Genomic DNA, 22,601 nt, shown 5'->3' with positions numbered 1-22,601 from the left:
CTCCCCCCCTCCCTCCCCCTCCCCCCCTCCCCCTCCGCCCTCTCCCCCCTCCCTCCTCCTCCCTCTCTCTTCCCCCCCCTCCCTCCCTCCCTCTCTCCACCCCCTCTCTCTCTCTCTCTCTCTCTCTCTCTCTCCCCCCTCCCCCCCTCCCTCCCTCCCTTCTCTCCCCCCCCTCCCTCCCTCTCTCTCCCCCCCCTCCCTCCCTCTCTCTCCCCCCCATCCCTCCCTCCCTCTCTCTCTCTCTCTCTCCCCCCCCCATCCCTCCCTCTCTCTCCCCCCCCCCTCTTCTCTCTCTCCCCCCCTCCCTCTCTCTCTCTCCATCCCCCCCTCTCTCCCGCCCTCTCCCTCCCCTCCCTCTCTCTCTCTCTCTCTCTCTCTCTCTCTCTCTCTCTCTCTCTCTCTCTTCTCTCTCTCTCTTCTCTCTCTCTCTCTCTCTCTCTCTCTCTCTCCCTTTCCCCCCCCCCTCCCCCTCCCGCTCAGTGGCACGAACGACTGCAGAATTCTCCCTGGCTGAAGCACTTTCACACAGGTAGGAAGATGGTTTATTTAATCTTTTCTTGGCTTATAAGTGTTTATTCAGGTTGGATTTATTTGTATAATATTTGTATAAGTATAACTAAGGATTTATTGTCGAATTTAATGACTTTCCCCCCCCCCCCCCCCCACCTCGTTCTGGACGCCTAATTTGTAACCTGCGCCTGATTTTTTAATGTGTAGAACAGGTTTTTTCAGTTCTACAAAAATCTTCACTGGCTCCATTCTACTTTAGTTTGGAGTACATTTTCACTGTGGAAACTTTCAAATCAGGTGTCAGTGGCCGGACACGCCCCCTTTTGAAGAAAAATTCTGTTCTAAACTAGAACTGTTCTACCTGACTAGAACTGCAGAAAAAAAAATGTGGAGAATTGCGATTTCTAAAATAGTCCGTTCTCCACCAGTTGCCCCTAAAAATCAGGCGCGAATCATGTGGAAACTTGGGCCCATCGAGTGGCGGGCTGTTACAAAAGGCAAAACAGGACTACACTAACACCCATAAGAATATTGACCCAATGTAACAACATCTCTAGTGATAGGATAGCCCTCTCTGCCTCCCTGTCCCAGTGCCGATGATAAAACATCTGGCTGGGATTTTACTCCAGAGTTTTGGCAGTTCATATTGGAAGGTTCTGTTATTATCATACCATTAATTTTAAGTGTTAATCTTGGCACGCTTGCCTCTGAGTCAGTAGATCAGTCGATTCTAAAGACTTTACCATGTGATCCTGATACTTCAGTGCAGAATGAGGGAAGTGTTGCACGGTCAGAGATGCCATCTTTTTTAAACCAAGGCCCTGTCTAACTGCTCAGTTGGATGTAAAAGATGCAAGTTTGTCGCTCGTCTCGACTTAAAATTGAGGCCAAATAGTTCAAGCTTGACTCTATTTGTCTCCTTCCAGACAAAGCTGCTCCAGCTCCCTGATCTCCATACGGTGGAAAGTGAGAGACTCTTAATATCACCATCCTGATTTTTTTTTAAAACCCATCCTAACGTCAGTTGTTTTGTGCAGTGTGTGTAAATAATCTAATTTGTAAAAAGGTGCTATTGCAGGGCAACTGTTGACCTGCCTTGTGTGTGAAATCCTTCCTTGTGATTTTGCCTTGGTTTGACAGTTGGTATCCTTGAGAATCAAAACACACTCACTGAGTCAGCATCCCAGTCAGGAAATGGAAATATGGTCATAAAATTATCGTCCCACTGTGCTACTTGGAAATACATAAAAGCTTTGGGTAGTGGTTATTTGAAGATTTGATCCATGCTTTAATTAACTGGGACTTGTCCGGCCTGTGTTCAATGTAATTAAAAAGGACATAAGTATTGACTTGGCAAGCAAACAAGGTCCCATTTATCACTGGTGTAAACATATCAACTCTCCAGAAGTCCTAGTTTGCAGAGTATTATGCTTCAATGACTGTACTCCTGGTTTTATCAGGAACCATTACCTGTGTCCAGGGGATAGAAACATAGAAACATAGAAAATAGGTGCAGGAGTAGGCCATTCGGCCCTTCGAGCCTGCACCGCCATTCAATGAGTTCATGGCTGAACATGCAACTTCAGTACCCCATTCCTGCTTTCTCACCATACCCCTTGATCCCCCTAGTAGTAAGGACTACATCTAACTCCTTTTTGAATATATTTAGTGAATTGGCCTCAACAACTTTCTGTGGTAGAGAATTCCACAGGCTCACCACTCTCTGGGTGAAGAAGTTTCTCCTCATCTCGGATGACGTGGTCATCAGACCCACACGAAGATGGAAAACTAGGGAGGATAGATAATTGAAATGATCTCATCTGATTGGCTGTTCAGCTGGCATTAAACTAGAACAATAGGTATCTTGGACTGCATTGCAGAGTTACATAACCGGGTAAAAGGGAGAAGAAACTTGCATTTATATAGCGCCTTTCACCAACTCAGAATGTCCCAAAGCACCTAACAGCCAATGAAGTCGTTTTGAAGTGAAGTCACTGTTGTATTGCTGGCTAGGTTGCTCATTGTCTGGTACACATGGGTGGATCATGTATGATAATCCGCCTGTTTGTACCTGCAAATTGCAAACTGGTGTGGGACCCTGATTTGCATAAGAAGCAGCCTACTGCTTAATGCAGATGGCCCTGCTGTAAGCCCATTTACAGGCGCAGCTGAAAATTGCATCAGGCAGGTCTTGGCCATCCATAGGGTGGCCAAGGTCCCCCACACCCCCGATTGTCAACTGGCGGCGACTCATTTTTCAGGCAGGAAACGGGCAACTTAGTGGTTGAAAATCTCCCCCTCCCTCCATAGTCCTACAGGTATTGGTTTCACATAATGCAAGATGCATTACCTATATTGCATTGCTTAGACAGATCTCAGCACATCCATTCAACAATTGTAACAAAATCTGATTTAGGATTTTTTTTAAAACAGTTGGAATGGAGTCAAGTTCTATCATTCAAATCCAAAGCTGTGCCATACAATGGGATTGAACAGTGTGCTTTCACCTCTGGGGCCACAGCCAGGGAAGGATTCTTTTTCTCTCTCTCTGTGGTTACAAAGGTGAAGAGAGTTTGAGCAATCGGAACTGTCGTTTCTGGGGACATTAGATAGAACAAAACTGACCCATATTGAATGGCAGAGCAGCCTCGAGGGGCTGAATGGCCTACTCCTGCTCCTATTTCTTAAGTTCATATGTTCTTAATTATTGAGCACTGAGTTGGTCAACCTCATTCAAAGAGGTGATAAGGAGGGCTGGTGGGGTAGTGGAAAGGTTCATAATGGGGTGCTGTCCTGAAGTTTGTTTAAGTCTGATTGTTGGAGATAGGATAAAGAGATCTTTATTCTTCATCTGAAATTGAGTGACAAGTTAAGACCATTATCTCTCACCCACAATTAGCCATTCAGCGTGGCTAAAATATAATACTGGTGCTCATCTGTGGTTTAGGTACATCATTTGCAAAAGCTTCGGTGAGTTCATGATGGAATAATGCCCCTTTACAGCATTGAAATGCCTCACATAGAATTAAGCAAAATGATTCAGTCTGTGCTTTACTTCTGTGGTTTGACGTCATCTTTTTGTTTCAAATCCCTTCATGGCCTCACCCCTCCCTATCTCTGTAATCTCCACCCCTACAACCCTCCAAGATCTCGGCACTCCTCCAATTCTGGCCTCTTGCATACCCTGATTTTAATCGCTCCACCATTGGCGGCCGTGCCTTCAGCTGCCTAGGGCCTAAGCTTTGGAATTCCCTCCCTAAACCTCTCGACCTCTCTCTCCATCTTTTTGAGATCCTCCTTAAAACCTACCACTTTGTCCAAGCTTTTGGTCACCTGCCCTAATATCTCATTATGTGGCTTGGTGTCGAGCTTTGCTTGATAGCACTCCTGTGAAGGGCCTTGGGATATTTGCTACGTTAAAGGCGCTAAATAAATGCAAGTTGTTGTTGTTACCGCCAGCATGCTATAACACTTGGATGTTCATCTCTGGAGCAGCGATAGTGTTGTAAAAGTCACGAAAACCTTTTGATGTGTCAGTAGCAGAAGAGTTGTTTTATGCAGTGTGTTGCCAGGCTGGTTACTACATACTACACTTGTTTATAGACGAGTATCTTTATTGGGATGAGTTGGGATGTGCGTAGGCAGTTTTGTAATCACAAGTGTGCACTAGTGACATGGCCACCTCACTAATCATATTTACACCAACAGATTTCATCAATGTTAAAACATGTAAACACACACACACCATTTCAAACTTCAAACTGCGGGATATGTACCATTTCCTGGGCCAATAACTGACATGGCCAGTTACCATTGGTGGCCCATAGGGATCCGTGTTGGGATCTTTGCACTTTACTGTTTTCATTAATGGCCTAAATGTAGGTGTTGCAAACAATACCAAGATGTGTGCGAGTGTTAGGACTGTAGTTGAGGCCCAACTACTGCAAGCAGATCTAGATTTGTTGGGGACATGAGCCCATATTGGGCAAATTATTGTGTGGTGTTCTGCACATGGGCAATTCTAAAGCTAAATATACAAATGCCCTACAGCGATTGGAATTAAACCCATTAGTGAAAGAAAGTGTTGTATTAAATCAATCTCTGAAGGTTCATGCCCAAAGCTGTGAAGCTATAGCTGAAGCCAACAAGGTTCTAGTTTGTATTGACAGGACAATTCATGATAAAACAAATTGTCCTTGTACAAGACCTTGGTTCGGCCTCAGTTAGAATATTGTGAGCAGTTTTACTCTCCTCACATGGTGGGGGATATTGAGGCTTTGGAAACGTTGCAGAAGAGGGCCACAAGATTAATTCGCAGTTTAAAACACCTTGCTTACCCAGATAGCTGGGTCAGTATACTTTAGAAAAGCAGAGACTTAGGGCAATTTGATCAAGGTTTATACAATATGGAGGGAATAGATTGTATTTATGTGGACCAATTATTTCAACTGGATAGGTTAAGGAGGTCGAGGAGCCATGCTTACAAGTTATGTGACGGAAAACAAGGTTGGATATTAGGCAGATCTTCTTTTCCCAGAGAATAGTGGATGTGGAAATGGTTTCTGGCTCATGAGGTGAGCGTTGATTTGTTGTATTCCTTCAATTGAGAGCTGGATCTGTTTCTGGCTGGGGCAGAGATGACTTGTACAAGAGGTAGGTGCCCTATAATATAAATCAAAGTCAATATGATCTCCTGGCCTAGTTTCGGTCACCTAAAACAATCTGAGAGGAATGTTCCAGTTTCTATATGGGACAGGCTAGATGGATCTTTACTTGTGTCATGTTTGTAAGTTCGTATTATTTATGTGTGAAGCTCTACAGTGAGCTCCAGCAGGCTAATCGACTGTGCAGGCCATGACAGCCAAATGGGGTTCTTACCCTCACAGATGAGGTCACTAACATAATCCCTTTCATCCAGTTCTTCAAGGGACTGAGTGCTTACATATCTATAATGGCCAGAGTGCAAGAATGCAATAATTCTGTCCTGGAACAAGAGCTCACAAGCATTAAAGCATTAAAGCCTCGGCGATCACTTTGTGCTTTAATCGGCCCTCTTGCTCTCCTGTTCTGTCACAGAATTGACAGTACAACTGGAGCTCTGCTGCAATCTGTTACAGACTTTCCTGAAAATATTTGCATCAAAACTGCCTGCTTGCTTTTATTCTTGCACAAAGCAGTCCGTCGGTAGTCTCAAAGAGCTGGAAGTCTTTGGAATGGAGGGGATAGAAACCCTGAGGTTGCAAACTATTCGTTACTTTTGTTCACAATGTTTGTGATAAAAAGACTTTTGCTTTCACAAACGATTCATCCTCCTTCCTGTCTCGCTATATATATATAGACTGTAATAATGTATAGAGATACAGCTGTAAACTTTAATGGTGTTTTGAATAACTTCTGCTCTTGTGTTTCAGGTGTGGGTAGATGCCGCAGCACAGATTTTCTTTTCACTTGGCCCAGGATTTGGTGCCCTCTTGGCATTTGCCAGCTACAACAAATTCAACAACAACTGTTACAAGTCAGTCTCTGAAACCATGTGTGAATTACTTCTCAGCAAGTTATCTTGCTTAGGCATGCGACTATCATTTGAATTATTTCCAATTTTCTATTTAATGTTGGCTCCCAGTAGAGTCGAGCTTGTCAATGCAGGGAAATGAAAAAAAAACATTTCCACTCGTGGTAGCCAGTGTCGGAATCAGTCATTTACAACAAGGGCCGGGTACAGGGTGAAGCTCTGCCCCAATAATATTCTCTATCCCTTACCCCTTACTGCACCAGTTTTGTGCCGGATTAAGTGTGTTTACATACAGTGGACACACGGCCACTAAGACCTTGGCTAAAAGTCCATTGTTGTGGCAGAGTAAATGCAGATTTTCATTCCATCAGCGTGAGCTGGATTTGACCTCACTCCCGCAAGTGATGGGATGATGCTAACTCACAGCACGCGTCAATCGGGAAGATCATTAGGATTTTGATACAAAGTGTATCAGTGGAGTTGAGAAAACTCCCTGCTGAATTGCAACATTCAGTACACACTTTTTTTGGATGGGTACAAAAACAAAAGCAAAATACTGCTGATGCCGGAAACCTGAAATAAAAACAGAAAATGCTGGAAACACTCAGCAGGTCAGGCAGCATCTGCGGAGAGAAACAGAGTTAGCGTTTCAGGTGGATGACCTTTCATTCACAACCTGAAATGTTAACTCTCTTGCTCTCCATAGATGCTGCCTGACCTGCTGAGTATTTCCAGCATTTTCTGATTTCGTTTTTGGCTGGGTAGGTGTTTTACCAAAAAGTTGTTGTCATTCCTTATGTTAGTGCCTAATGGCAATATCTTCTCATTAACTGCTCATATTGCAATTATATTATGAATAAATTTTGCTAAAACAAAAGGGAGTGGAGTAAACACTTTAGAAAACGTTGGTCTCCAGAGTGATAAATGGCGGCTACCAAAGAACTATACCCATTCCAGATATTGTAGAAAAGCTGATCCCAGTTAACAGCCATCGAGCAAAAGTACATACGTGTGGTATAGAAGATTTGTACGGTGCAGTCTATGCGAGAAGCAAGGTGTACCTTTTATCCAATGCTTCCTATTGAGCTAACACTGTCAAATGTGTAATGCTCTGATACCTCATACGTCAGCATAATACAGTGCGCTGATGTATATTCAACATTGTATTGTTTTCATTGTTAAAAATTACCTCTGTGCTTTACCACCGGAGGGACCTTTTAATTATCCTGAAAATGGTACTTACATCTGCCACCTGGCCCCAGATCCCCATTGCAAGGCCTCTATTATACAACAACCTGTATTATAATGCAGCTGAATATTAGCTTCTGAATTTAACAGTAGCATTTTATTTTGTGTCGCGGTACATGGAATAGAGCTCAGGATCCAGTTTAAATGTACAAACAGCACAGCAACCAAGCACAATGAGGTGCGAATGCATTAACCTGGTTCAGTAAGTATTCTATCGACTGATTAGAATGATTTTGTAACAGAATTCAGGAAGTTTGCTCATCCATAGAGTGTGATAAATTAAAATGTGGTCATCTGAATTGAATTCAGGCAATGGACTATTTCTTGTGTCTTTGCTTTAGGGATGCTTTGATCACCAGCACTGTGAACTGCTTGACCAGTTTCTTGTCTGGCTGTGTTATATTTACCGTCCTTGGCTACATGGCAGAAAAAAGGAATGAATCAGTGGCAGACGTGGCCAAAGACTCTGGTAGGATGGCATTGCAATAATAACACGCAAACTTCCAACAATTCTAAAAGTTAATAACCGGTGACAATGGTGTATTTTCCAACACGTATTGTTGGAGTCATTGTGTAATAAAAAAAAACATTTAGTTTTTAACCGATGGAGAGTTCTGGTGAGAAGGCAGTTTGTGAGGTTGATGGGCTTGTCTGGAACGAATGACCTTTTCCTGTATCGAAAAACTCTTGTTTTCTTCAAGGAATAGCATACGGTAGCGTAGCAGTTATGTTTACTGGACCAATAATCCAGAGGCCTAGACTAATGATCCGGAGATGTGAGTTCAAATCCCACCACGGCCGCTGTGGGAATTTAAATTCAATTAATTAAATAAATCTGAAATTAAAAAGCTAGTATCAGTAATGGTGACCAGTCACTCCAGATCCACAGCAATGCTCTTAAATAACCCAGCAAGCCACTCAGTTGTACCAAACCACTATGACAAAGTCACTGCGGGAGTATCTTCATCACAAGGACTGCAGTGATTCAAGAAGGTGGCTCACCACCACCTTTGGATGGGCAATTAGAGATGAGCAGTACATGCTGGCCCTTGTCACATCCCATGAACATATATTTTTTTTAATTATTAAAGGCAACTTGTTGGGTATTCTGAACAAGATACTAACCCATAGACAAATGCAGAGTTGATGGTAGGGCTGGGAGCTATTTTGAGGGGATTGCGATTCCTGGGACCCTCGACACACTTGCATGTAGAAGATAATATAAGTTAATTTGTTTTAATATGTCTGAGATGGATAAAGGTCCCATCTTTAAAAAAAAAAATGCAAACATATGCATTGTAGGAAAGAGCTAATTATCCCTGACCCAACTCTTGAAAGGAACATAAAGACAAATGAACTATTTCATGAATCATTACATTTTATACATTTACTTGAATAATTTGCAGAATAATACAATATGGTACCTGAAAATTAAATCTTAAATTTCGAATGAGGTTACAAGAAGTAAATATAGAACCAGATCTATAATTGTCCATGAAAGCATTGATTATCTCACTCTAATATCTGACATGAAACACACGATAAATAGCTGGGAGTGATTTACAAGACTGTAATTGAATCAATATTACACAAATTGTCACTGATGAATAAGTTAAAGACGATTGACTTTGGTTTGCTCCTATTACCAGAATTTATGGCAGGCCTCCGCAAAAGCTTTTGAAATGGGCAGGAAAGAGAAAATAAGAAAAAAAAATGATTAAGTGGAACAATAGTCACTAAAAATAAGAGAAAAGGTAGCTATTCAGTTTGAAGAATTGCAATGGGCAGAAGAGCTGCCATGATGGTTGCAAAATTTGCTCTTTAGTCATGCCCCTGAGACCAACATCTGTTGGTTAGAGGGAATGAGAGAGATGATAATGGACCGGAATTTGTTAAAAACTTGCCCTATAGTAATGGTGTATCGATGGCCTGTGCCACTGATATGGTGCAGAGATTCCAAGAAACTATGGTATGAGTGAACCATGCCATTACATACACCGCCCATCATTTCCTGGGACCTTTGCGCTACTCCACAGAGCCCTAACGTTGAACAGCTAATTATCATAGCTCCGCCTCCCATTAAACTCAATGACGAGATTGAATTTGTTGAATTAAAGCCACTGTGATCGCCACAGCAGAATGGCACTGGTGCGCTCAGTATGTTTGGTGAAATCACGGGCGTCTTGGTTTATTGCTAAAATTAAGAAATAAACAGGTGCATTTTGGTATTATATAGTGTAACAGTTCTAAGAACATTAGGATCAGGAGTAGGCCATGATCCGCCATTCAATAAGATCATGGCTGATCTTCGACCTCAATTCCACTTTTCTGCCCAATCCCCATATCCCTTGATTCCCCTAGAGTCTAAAAATCGATCGATCTTAGCCTTGAATATACTCAACGACTGAACATCCACAGCCCTCTGAGGTAGAGAATTCCAAAGCTTCACAACCCTCCGAGTGAAGAAATTTCTCCTCATCTCAGTCCTAAAAGACATCCTGAGACTACGCCTCCTGGTTCTAGACTGTCCAGCCGGGGAAACCACCCTGACAGTGCCTAAGGTCACTGGTGCCAAGTGCGAAGCAATGGCGGGAGCTGGTTGCCGGTTCCCAGCCTTAAACGACCATCTGAATGTGACTTTTTTTCTATATGTAATGCGAATTGTTAATCTTATGTGTTGTGAATGGATCTTTTATGATGACAATGTGCCTAATTGCACCTTATTAAAATCCAAGTAGCAAATCAGAAATTATGCAGAGATTACAGACTGGTTGAGCAACTGAAGACATAGGGCTAGAGCCTCCACTTTTGAGCTTATCACCCAAAAATGGGCATTATTTCCAGCATGGGCGAAAATAAAAAGGTTTTCAGATCGCTGGCTTCTCGCCCATTCTCAAAACACCTAGTTTACATTTTTGAAAATGGGCGTCGCCGTGAACGATATCAAATGGGCGGTAGCGTTAAATTTTTTTGACCTTCTGCCGTAAAGTGTGGCCGTTCTTAGCAACGGCATGGCAACGCTCGATTCCCGCGATTCAGGAGATCAAGGGTCATCACGACATGCGCAGAAGAGGAGACAGAGAGAGGGGCAGCTCAGAGGCACTTAAAGCGTGTGTGGCTGTGGTGTGTGCTTGTCTGGCTGTTGTGGGAGGCACGATGGAGATTCACCAGTAGCAAAAAGCCTACTAAGCACCAAGAACATAGTTGCCACCGAATTTTTATCCAACACATAAGATATAACATGGGACGGAGGAGGCCCTGGAGCTAGTAACCAGGAACAATGATGGCAGAGGGTTCCCAGTGGTCCCCGAGGACGGCACTCCACCCCTAGGTTCCGACCACCACTGCGAATGACAGATGAGAGCACAGACCAAGATCCTGCTTCTGCATCAGAGAATGTTGCATCCTCGGCACTCCCTGCTCCCGTACCCGTGCACCCATCGCATCTGCCTTCATCTCCCCCCAATGAGGCACCGCCTGAGGAGCTTCTCGGCCAGGCGCCAAGGGATAGAGGTGGGGAGAAGAAAGAGAATGTGGAAGGAAAGTGAGGTGTATGTGCACAGGTGATGACTGTGTTATATCTCCATCTTGGTGTATGCAATTTGCTGCAATGTATGGGGGCTGGGGACCACGCTCCTGCTTTGCTTTTGTATTCTGTGTTGCTGGACATGTTGACCATGTAATTTATGTCAATGGTGGAAAAAGTGGGATGTGGATGGGGGTTGGGTGTTACTGGCTGTGTCATTTATGATTTCAGACCAATGTCGGTATTAAACTTTTGTTATTGAACATAACCTTGTTACGCATTGTCTCAGATAGCTGGACCATTACACACTGGTGATTCCTTACAGTGAAAGAGTTAAATATAACTTTACATCAATCAACGTAAACTTTAACTGGCACCAAGTTGATGGGCACCATTGATGTCTGAGCTGCACACACACAGCAGTGTGTCAGCGTAGTCACTCACATCAGCGCTCTTTCAGGCAAATCTTTTCAATATCAGCTCCTCACGTAAGAGTGGGATTTAACAAATGCCAGCCACACCGCTGGCATTCGTCCTGGTTAGTTCCACGTTTTGTGGGCGATTTTTTGAGCAGGCGATATTCTGGGCGATATGTGTGCGAGGTGGTGAAATTGATGATGGGCGATCTCCATGGCCGCTAGTTTGGGTAAATATGCTCTTTACAACAAAAAACAGTTGCTGGGCATTAATATTGAATCTCGGTGTTAAATCCATGAGGAAGCATGGGCTTTGAAATCGCCCATTCTGCTAATTCCGCCCCAAAAAAGTGGGCAGGCGGTAATATTTTTCTCGCCGTTAAGCACATGGGGAAAATAACACTCGGTGATGTCTCCGAAAAAAGCCCGTCAGTTTCCATCTTGTGCCAAAATGGGTGATACCTGGGCATTATATGTCATTTCAGCGGTTAAATGGGTGTTAATTGGGTGTTAAGCAGGAAAAAAAAGTGGAGGTTCTAGCCAATAGTTTCTGGTTTCTGTGTTGTTCGTACAACCTGAATGGGAAGGGGGTGCAGGGGGAGGGGGTCATTGTTCCATCGAATGAACTAACCAGATATAAGGCGAGTCAGCTCTCTATAATTTGAATTTGTGCTTGCTTCTGCCCATCAGTTCAACCTTTAAAGATCTATTTTAAACAAATCCGGGGACGGATAGCTTCACATCGCAGCGGGTTTTTATTTTGACCATTGGCCATGCCACTCCCGATTGTCTGCATTGCTCAATGCAGTGCATTCTAATCACCCTGCCAGCAAATTGTGGCGTAAACTGGCCACAGAAGAAGTCGAGCGGCACAACTATCTAACTTATGGCATTTGTCGCTGATATCACCGTTACAACGAATTCCGGGTATTTGTTTTATAAATGTGAAGCAAGGTAGATGTAGGTCAGCAGAGACAGTATAGTTCAACTGTTGGAGTCTATTATTAAAGAAGCAGTAACAGGACATTTGGAAAAGCAAAATTCGGTCAGGCAGAGTCAGCATGGATTTATGAAGGGGAAGTCATGTTTGACAAATTTGCTGGCATTCTTTGAGGATGTAACGAACAGGATGGATAAAGGGGAACCAGTGGATGTGGTGCATTTGGACTTCCAGAAGGCATTTGATAAGGTGCCACATAAAAGTTTACTGCACAAGATAAAAGTTCACAGGATTGGGGGTAATATATTAGCATGGATAGAGGATTGGCTAACTAACAGAAAACAGAGAGTCGGGATAAATGGTTCATTCTGTGGTTGGCAACCAGTAACTAGTGGGGTGCCACAGGGATCAGTGCTGGGACCCTAACTATTTACAATCTATGTTAACGACTTGGAAGAAGGTACTGAGTGTAATGTAGCCAAGTTTGCTGACGATACAAAGATGGGAGGAAAAGCAATGTGTGAGGAGGACACAACAATCTGCAAAAGGACATAGACAGGCTAAGTGAGTGGGCAAAAGTTTGGCAGATGGAGTAAAATGTTGGAAAGTGTGAGGTCATGCACTTTGGCAGAAAAAAAATCAATGAGCAAGTTATTATTTAAATGGAGAAAGATTGCAAAATGCTGCAGTGCAGCGGGACCTGGGGGTACTTGTGCATGAAGCGCAAAAGGATAGTATGCAGGTACAGCAAGTGATCAGGAAGACCAATGGTATCTTGGTCTTTATTGCAAAGGGGATGAAGTATAAAAACAGGGAAGTCTTGCTACAGCTGGAATATTGCGTGCAGTTTTTGGTTTCCATATTTAACGAAAGAATATATTTGCTTTGGAGGCAGATCAGAGAAGGTTCACTAGGTTGATTCTGGGGATGAGTGGGTTGACATGAAGAAAGGAAAGGTTGACTATGTTGGGCCTCTATTCATTGGAATTCAGAAGAATGAGAGGTGATCTTATCGAAACGTATAAGATTATGAGGGGGCTTGACAAGGTGGATGCAGAGAGGATGTTTCCACTGATGGGGGAGACTAGAACTAGAGAGCATGATCTTAGAATAAGGGGCCGCCCATTTAAAACAGAGATGAGGAGAAATTTCTTCTCTGAGTGTTGTGAATCTGTGGAAATCGCTGCCTCAGAGAGCTGTGGAAGCTGGGACATTGAATAAATTTAAAACAGAAATAGACTGTTTCTTAAACGTTAAGCGGATAAGGGGTTATGGGGAGTGGGCAGGGAAGTGGAGCTGAGTCCATGATCCGATCAGCCATGATCTTATTGAATGGCGGCGTGGGCTCGAGGGGCCGTATGGCCTACTCCTTTTCCTATTTCTTATATTCTAAATGGACAAAGGGTCCTAATGAGACCTGAAGCTATACAGGATAGTGCCACAATAGTTACTGTATTACAAAGAATTTTTGTGCTAATATAACAATTGTATGTCTCCTTCTCTAAACTTGAAAACATTAAAACCTCCCCTTATTATAATATACTTTATGGAAGGCTCCCCAAGAGCTACAAGTGTGAAAATTAGCTTGGCAACACAATATTTAGAGTTCTTATTTTACACCTTGTAGTTTATGATCCCAGCAAAGTCTGATTTAAATATGCCATCCAAATGCATAGACATAATTTTGTTGGGTTTCCGACAGTAACTGGGTGAATATTACTCGGTCATTTCTGACTATCTAGTCCAGTGTTAAAGTCTCACCTGCTGACGTATGAGTCATAGGAGTAATAATGGAAGCTGTGCACAAGTACGCAACCTACTTACCTCATTCCTACACTGCAGAAAGATAACCCAAGCAAGTAGCTAGAATGCAGAGGGGTTAAAGGAAGAAAGTGTTAATAGTATATTATCCTGACCAGTTTGTAATCTGCTCCAATTCTTTCCCCCCCAGGGCCCAGTCTACTTTTCATCACTTATGCAGAAGCAATAGCCAATATGCCCGCGTCCACATTTTTCGCCATAATATTTTTCCTAATGCTGATTACATTGGGTTTGGACAGTACGGTAAGCAAAAAAAAATCAACTGCTGAAATTTTTATGGCCCAATAGTATTGATTGTTTTCATATTTCAACACTTGAGGGAACGTGACGTTCTAAAGAATTAGAAGTATTTAATATTCTTATGTAAACTTGTGTTTGCTGAATGGGTTTGCTCTGAGGTTTGATTAAACAAGTCTATAACTTATTGAAAGAAAGTGTTCCTAGAGACCTGCACTGAGTCTATTCAACTACCTACCTATCTGTGTATATTTCCAAAATGCTTTTCCAGATTAGAAAAGGGCTGCAAACGTGCTTTTGAAGACACCATCTGGGAAATGCTAATTGGATATTTTGCAATAGAAGTAATCGAATGTATGTTGCATTGTGCTCAGCTTATACTGTTGAATCACAATCATTACACATGACTGCATTAGTTTTCATTTCACTTTAGATTGGTGATCTATATAGTAGAACTCCAAATTAAAGAACACAGCCGTCAGACAGTCAGTGCAATTGAATTGCATCAGCGCATTGATAGAAAGGTCACCCATTTTATGCCTTGCCTTAGAGCACCAACATGCTGTATCGTAGGATGAGAGGGTGTGATGGGAGGTGTATTGCTTCATGGTTTCTTGCTTAAGAATTCATAGCAACACATTGCTATTAAGAACTAGTTGGTTTATTAACCAAGGTTTAACAATCACACTACACATTACCAGTTCATCCACTAGGCTCACAACCGCATACCTCATCGTGGGTGACCTCGACCCAACTGCCTGGGGTTTTATTGAGTCTTGTGAAGATCACGTGACTGGCTAAGCCACTCACAATGCAACAGCTCTACAACTATTTTAAAATACACAGATAAAGCCGAGTGCCCCCTTATTAAAGGGGCACTGGAACCCACAAATTTCCAAACAAAACTTTAAAGGGAACTTTGATCAAATTAAAATTTGGTTGCTGAGGGTGATTGTGCACTCCAGTCCCTCTGGTGCCCATCTCTCGCAGAAGGCCGCGAGTGTACCGGTGGACACTGCATGCTCCATCTCCAGGGACACCCTGACGCGAATGTAGCCGCGGAAGGGAGGCAGGCAGTTGGGTTGAACGACCCCCTCGACCGCCGCAACAGCTCTACAACTCTTTTGTTGGCAACAGCTCTACAACTCTTTTGTTGGCAACAGCTCTACAACTCTTTTGTTGGCAACAGCTCTACAACTCTTTTGTTGGCAACAGCTCTACAACTCTTTGTAGAAAACAATAAATAAACATTAAATCAAGTACCCCCTTACTAAAGGGGAGGACACTACAAAAAGTTTACAAGTGCCTTTTTTTTGTGTTTTTTTGCTTTTTTTTTTGGCACTAAAACCACAAATATATATACAAGTGCCCCCCTATAAAAGGGGAGGGGGACACTAAAACTAGCAATAAAACAAATTAAACTTTAAAACATATAAAATCAAATTAAAATTTGGTTGCCGGGGGTATTGATGCACTCCTGTCCCTCCGGCGCCCACCTCTCGCGGAAGGCCGCGAGCGTACCGGTGGACACCGCGTGCTCCATCTCCAAGGACACCCTGGCGCGGATGTAGCCGCGGAAGAGAGGCCGGCAGTTGGGTTGAAAGACCGCCACAACAGCTCTACAACTCTTTTGTTGGCAACAGCTCTACAAACCTGTGAGCATTCTCACAGGTGCATATATTACAGGAGGTTTTCATCCAATATTACCCACCTCGAGAGTTCCTGAATGCAACAGAGAAACTGAACAGGAGCTGGCCATTTCCCCACAGGAAGGGAAATACTGGAGAACATTTCTCACATGCCTATTGGTTGTCTTAGGAGCAGTATTAGCAGACACTTCGGACCTTGTCCGTTTAGCTGTTTGTACCTGAAACATTTCAAGCACACACTCAAAGCCTCCTTGATGGGGTGCAACATCCTCACCGATACCTGGGAGTCCTTGGCCAAAGACCGTCCTAGGTGGAGGAGGTGCATCCGGGAGGACGCTGAGTACCTCGAGTCTCGTCGCCGAGAGCATGCAGAAAACAAGCGCAGGCAGCGGAAGGAACGTGCGGGAAACCAGTCCCACCCACCCTTTCCTTCAACGACTATCTGTCCCACCTGTAACAGAGACTGGTGGTTCTCGTATTGGACTGTTCAGTCACCTAAGAACTCACTTTTAGAGTGGAAGCAAGTCTTCCTCGATTTTGAGGGACTGCTTATAATGCTGATGTTGATGATTGTGTAGTGATGGGTATCTATCCATAGTCCCTGGTAGAATTAATTCTCTGAATAGGAAGTAAATCTTTGGGGGCACACATTGGCCGAGCAGGGAAACTACCATCACTGCTGTACCAGGGCTTTGGTTTCCCAAGATCTAATGGCATCTGATATATAGCCATTTAAAAACTGCATCCTCTCTCCCAGCCCACGCTGGCCTTTCCACTTTTATTTTTTTATAAACCATATATAAGATAGTCTTCCAGTAAAGACAATATATGCAGAATAAATAATAATATAAACAGTGACAACAAATGAATGAGTGCTGTTCTGCTTTATAATTCATTGTGGTAAAAGGTCTTCATGTACAATAGGAATGCCTATCATTTTGGTAAGACTTTGTTTTTATTCCTAGTTTGCAGGTCTGGAAGGAGTGATAACAGCAGTACTAGACGAATATTCAGAGTTACTTCGAAAACGACGTGAATGGTTTGTGCTTGGCCTGGTGGTAGTCTGCTATTTGGGAGCTTTGAGCACTCTTACATATGTAAGTGCAAAGGTTTAACTTTAATTGAGGCAAACTACAGATGGTCTCCCTCTGTCTTCTAATTACACGAGAGCCAGTTGTCTGCTTAATATTGGAATATATTTGCTTTGGTGCCAGTACTTTTATAAATTCAAGTTAAGTAAACATAGTTTGTACTTTGCCTCTTATCACAGTTTACTTTGTGTCATTCCTATCGTTGTTTTAGTTTCACCAATCTTATGAATTCCTGTTACCTAAACATGTTTGCTGGAAAACTGAAAACTTTTCATAAGTGTCATCCCCCATACAATCAAACATTTGAAGCGGAGGAATATAAAGAGCTATGAGGAGAGAACGGGGCAGGGGCTTAGCTTTGGATTGCTATAGCAAAGAGCCAGCACAGATACCATGAGCAACACAATGGCCCTGAATTTGTGGCCCCTACGGGCGCATACGAGATGCACACGCGCCCGTGCCCATAGGGTCCCCACAAGCATGCGCCTAAACCCGGAACTTGCAATCGGTCAAGAATCCTCTTGATAGATCGCACGGAAGTAAAGAGCCTCCGCGGGCGGAGAGTTGGGCAACTTCTGCCCAGCAAATGCCCGTGAAATTCTTACGACTGATAAACGTTTCAGGTCGGAGGCATCCGCCCGTGGAGAGGCTCCGACCGCCAATATTATTTGGGCAAACCGCAAAATAAAGCTTTGCATTAACAGCAGCGAGTAACCGAAATGGAAAGTGTTTTTTTTTTATTTTGTGTTGTTTTTATAGAAGTAAGTAAATTCAAACCAATTCTTTCAGTGAGCTTTGTAGTTCATTCCTGTCGCTAAGTTCATCCTCGTTATAAGAACAGGAGAGCTCAGCCTGCAGACCTCTCCATGGGCACAACCACTCATCATTAGCAGACATACTGGACTAGTAACATTTCAGCAGGACAGCATTCAAACCCTTGCCAATTTTCTTTTTCCTTATTCCCTCTCTCTTTCCCCCCTTCCCCCCCACCCCCCCCCCCCCAAACAACTCGGAAATGTTCTTTTAGGAGAAGTGTTACACAACTGTTCGAGTTGTGAGGCTAATGCTTTCGTTATTTACTGTAACTGCTGTGGTGCAGATACCTAACTGTTGAGCTAAAACAGCCTTTGGTTGCTTATCTTTTTGGCTCGCTGTTCCCTGCCATGGCCAGAGGACTTTTTCAACATTGCAATGAATGAAGGTTATCCCGATAGAACAACTGGGTTAAATCCGTTGATCGCACTTGAACCAGACTGCCATGCCTTGGCATGTGTACAATACTACCCAAAGTTTATCAGCACAGAGTAAGATTATCCTGTTTTTAGATATCGGTATTATAATTTTGAAAAAAAAAATTAAAACCTTTCCAATGTTGCTGATAAATTTATAGAATGCACCGAGCCTAAAAACCCAACAAGTTGGCTTTTTAATTACCTTGTGGGCCACCTATCAAATAAAAAGGTGATTAAAAATGAACCTGTCTCTTCTGTAACCTATAATCTTCTCCACTCATTCATGCACTGGCAGCACAGCCATGAGTATTAATACCCAACAATGTATTCACATTATTCTTCTCATTAGTTCTATAATAACATTTCAACCTTCTTCTGTGACCTATGTATATATCACTACATCAATTTTGTTTCAAATTCTTGCTTTTAATGGTTCTCTACATTGGATTTTTCACATTGTGTAAAACTAAAGGCATACAGTGCCTTTCATAACCACCGGATGTCTCAAAGGACTTTACAGCCAATGAAGTACTTTTTGGAGTGTAGTCACTGTTGTAATGTGCGAAATACAGCAGCCAATTTGTACACAGCAAGCTCCCACAAACAGCAATGTGATAATGACCAGATAATCTGTTTTTGTTATTTTGATTGAGGGATAAATATTGGCCACGACACCAGGATATCTCCCCTGCTCTTCTGAAAAATAGTGCCATGGGAACTTTTACATCCACCTCCGAGCAGACGGAGCCTCAGTTTAATGTCTCATCTGAAAGATGGCACCTCTGACAGTGCAGCTCTCCCTCAGCACTGCACTGGAGTGTCAGCTTAGATTGATGTGCTCAAGTCCCTGGAATGGGATTTGAACCCACAACCTTCTGACTCAGAGGTGAGTGTGCTACCCACTGAGCCAAAGCTGACACTGTAAAAGGGATCTGATAACTCTGCAAGTGTCCTGGTCAATATTTATCCCTCAACCAACGTCACTAAAACAGATTATCTGGTCATTATCTCCTTGTGGGACCTTGCTGTGCACAAATTGACTGCCGCATTTCCTTCATTCCAACAGACTGCACTTCAAAAGTACTTCATTGGCTGTAAAGCACTTTAGGACGGTCGGTGGTCACGATAGATGCTACATAAAAATGAGTTCTTTAATGTATTGTGGCAGTCTCTTGTACATTTATTTAATCATATTGCTGTGACAGATGTAGGCAGTCAGGCTTTCATCATATAAAGAAGTTGATGCAACAGTTTCTGCTAGGACTATTGACTATCTTGTAAGGCTGAGGCAAATAACAGAATAAGATCTAGATCCTCAGATTAGAGATTAATGTAAAAAAAAACAAATGTTGAAATTCTGACATAAAAACAGGAAATGCAGTTCTGATGAAAGGCTTCACCCAAAACGCTAATCTGCCTTTCATTTTCAGTCGCTGACTGACCTGTTGTACGTTTGTAGCATTTTTTATTTTGAATTTGGGTGCTGAGACTAAACACGTACTCTCTTCTTCTGCCTTGTCATGGTCGGATACAGGCTGTCTGAATGTTAAAAATGCTTGTGGTGCATCTTGTGATATTGGAACGATTGCTGGTGTATGGCTAAGCAGTAAGACAGTGGCCACAACATATGCTGATACCACTGAGCCTGCTCTAACCTGTCTTCACATTCCCAAGATGGAATTCTGTACTGCCAGCTATGTTTGCTTCCCCCCTTTTCATCTTAAAATGCATCTCCCTCACTTTCCACCTTGTTCTTACACTGCCCGTAACATTCTCCTCCAGATTCATGAACTGACTGGAGGTTTTTATTGTGGCATACCACAGCGGACGCCAGTAGGCCATTAAAATTGCCTTGGGTGGTTCCATCTGAGCGATAGGACCCATATTTGCGTATATTTGAGGCGTGTGTCTCAGTCAGGCGGACACCTCGACCGTTAACACCGATATTGGGCCATGTCCAAGCAGCACGAAGGACCGCACAGTTTTAACTCCCGTTCCACCTGGTTTCCATTGGGCAAAGGGAGTTAAAATCCCCCTCTTCTATTTTGCTTCCCAAAACTCTGATTTTTTTTTTTATCAATAAAATACAGTGTATACAAAACAAATGCAGTATTGAACAAATTTACTGAAGGAAAATAAAGTGTCAAATAGTTTTTAATGTGCAGTGCATTCATAGGTAAATGTCCCGTGTATCTGTCATTTCAGGGTGGGGCCTTTGTGGTGAAATTGTTTGAAGAATATGTTACAGGAGCTGCTGTTATTGCTGTTGTGTTTCTGGAATCAATAGCAGTGTCTTGGTTTTACGGTAAGTTACTTTACGCAAAGGAAAAATGCACAACAACATTGAAGCTATTTGAACACCAGTTTGGTGGAGATAGAATTGTGAAACGTCATACTCCAATCACTTCATACTCGAGGAGCACAAGATGCTCAGACCCGAAAGAGTTTCAATGAATTATCCTTTTGGAAAAACGCCTTCTTTCGTATTTGCCTACTGATTTCTCCTGATGAGGTTTGACAATGTACTGATCAGATCATGCTTAAAATGTTCAGTTTGGTAACCATGCCAAGAAAATGATGGACTTGCAGCATAAAGAATGAAACAAAAAACCGGTACGATTGATCCCAACTGTAAAGGTGAGGAAATAGGAAGAAAGGTTAGAGAAGACATCGAGAATATGTTTCCACTTATGGGGAGTCCAAAACTAGAGATCATAAGTAGAAGATAATCACTCAACATCATCCAGGACAAAGCAGCCCACTTGTTGGGCACCCTATCCACCACCTTAAACATTCACTCCCTCCATCACCGCGCACCCTGGCTGCAGTGTGTATCATCTACAAGATGCACTGCAGCAACTCGCCAAGGCTTCTTCAGCAACACCTCCCAAACCTGCGACCTCTACCACCTAGAGGGACAAGGGCACCAGGTGCATGGGAACACCAATACCTGCAAGTTCCAGTCCAAGTTATATTGCTGTTCCTTCATCATCTATGGATCAAAATCCTGGAACTCCCTCCCTAACGGCACTGTGGGAGTACCTTCACCACACGGACTGCAGCGGTTCAAGAAGGCGGCTCACCACCATCTTCTCGAGGGCAATTAAGGATGGGCAATAAATGCCGGCCTTGCGAGCAACGCCCACATCCCAGGAACGAATTAAAAAAAAATCACTAACCCAATAAGGAATTCAGGAAAAACTTGTAGTTGAGGCAAATTCCATTTAAGGAGAAGCTAGATAAGTACTTGAGGGAGAAAGGAATAGAAGGATATGTTGATGGGGTTCGATGAAGTAGAGTGGAAGGAGGCTCGTGTGGAACATAAACACCGGTATTGAGCAGTTGGGCTGAATGGCCTGTTCCTGTGCTGTAAATTCTACGTAAGTTTGAAATTACAGTCTTGGAAAGAAGCCAGTTAAAGGGCAGGGACTTCATTAAGGTATACAAAATAATAAATGCTATAGATTAGGTAAACTCGGTTAACTTAGTTAAAATAAGTCAGGAAAGTAGAACATGAGGACATAAATGTAAATTGGTGCAAAATAAAATTTAGAACATGTATCAGGAAAAATGTAATTACTTACATGATCCACCAACCAAAGTGATATGGATCTCTCCAATTCCCTTTTCTCTAAGACCTTCCTTAAAACCCACCTCTTCGCCCAAACTTTTGGTGACCCCTCCTAATATTGCCTTTGGGTCAGAGTCCATTTTTGTTTAATGAAGCCTCTGTGAAGTTGGGATGTTTTTCTATGTTGAAGGCACTATAATAATACAAGCAGTTTTGCTATTTAACTATGATTAATAATATAAAATCAAAGTTGTGTGACTTGAAATTGGCAACTGAATTACATTTGCACAACCCGCTCGAACACTCCCCCATCCTCTGACTTCCACTCGAAGTTGCCACTTAGTTTGGACTCCCTGTACGTAATGTCGCAGCAGATGGATTCAGTTTTAGAAAATCTTCCTGTAAAACTTCAAATATTTTAAGTAGATCACTGTACTCTCGTACAGAATTACCAGGAGTGATTATGCAAATAAAGAGCTGCTGTTAATAGAACTTTGATCTGTTTGGCTTGATTCATGTTCACTTTCTTTTCTGTTCTTTCTACTTTAGGAATGAAGCGTTTCTGCAGGGACGTTAAAGAGATGCTTGGCTTCAGTCCTGGCTGGTACTGGCAGATCTGCTGGGTTGCTATTAGTCCAATTTTCCTTCTGGTAAGATTGACCTTGAGGACAATACTAGGTCGGCTTTTTACCGTTCCCTCTTTGTGTTATTTAGTACTTAGTGAGATGAGGCACTTGTGTCAGGGCGTGGGAAACTGACAGCACATCTGGTCAGGTGTAACGAGGGTCAGATGCAACATTGAAACAATACTGTTAATTCACAACCTCGACAAGGTGCTCCGTCCTGGG

At 42.8% G+C, this 22,601-nt stretch overlaps 1 protein-coding gene across 5 annotated transcripts in view; it reads left to right on the top strand.

The window, feature by feature from the left end:
• The window catches only part of slc6a4a (solute carrier family 6 member 4a), an 80,698-nt gene that overhangs the window by 33,988 nt on the left and 24,109 nt on the right, over nucleotides 1-22,601 (top strand). For 3 of the 5 annotated variants that reach the window (XM_070858080.1, XM_070858079.1, XM_070858081.1), the window contains exons 7-12: nucleotides 5,922-6,043; nucleotides 7,612-7,739; nucleotides 14,104-14,216; nucleotides 16,825-16,956; nucleotides 20,388-20,487; nucleotides 22,303-22,403. In XM_070858080.1, the coding sequence (XP_070714181.1) occupies nucleotides 5,922-6,043; nucleotides 7,612-7,739; nucleotides 14,104-14,216; nucleotides 16,825-16,956; nucleotides 20,388-20,487; nucleotides 22,303-22,403 (696 nt within the window). The remainder of the gene's footprint in view (nucleotides 1-5,921; nucleotides 6,044-7,611; nucleotides 7,740-14,103; nucleotides 14,217-16,824; nucleotides 16,957-20,387; nucleotides 20,488-22,302; nucleotides 22,404-22,601) is intronic. The other 2 variants (XM_070858082.1, XM_070858083.1) reach the window with 2 other exon arrangements.

Source organism: Pristiophorus japonicus, chromosome 16 (assembly GCF_044704955.1).
Source record: "Pristiophorus japonicus isolate sPriJap1 chromosome 16, sPriJap1.hap1, whole genome shotgun sequence".
NCBI classification, from domain to species: domain Eukaryota; kingdom Metazoa; phylum Chordata; class Chondrichthyes; family Pristiophoridae; genus Pristiophorus; species Pristiophorus japonicus.
The sequence above is the reverse complement of the archived record's forward strand: the minus strand, read 5'-3'. Positions and strand labels throughout refer to the sequence as shown.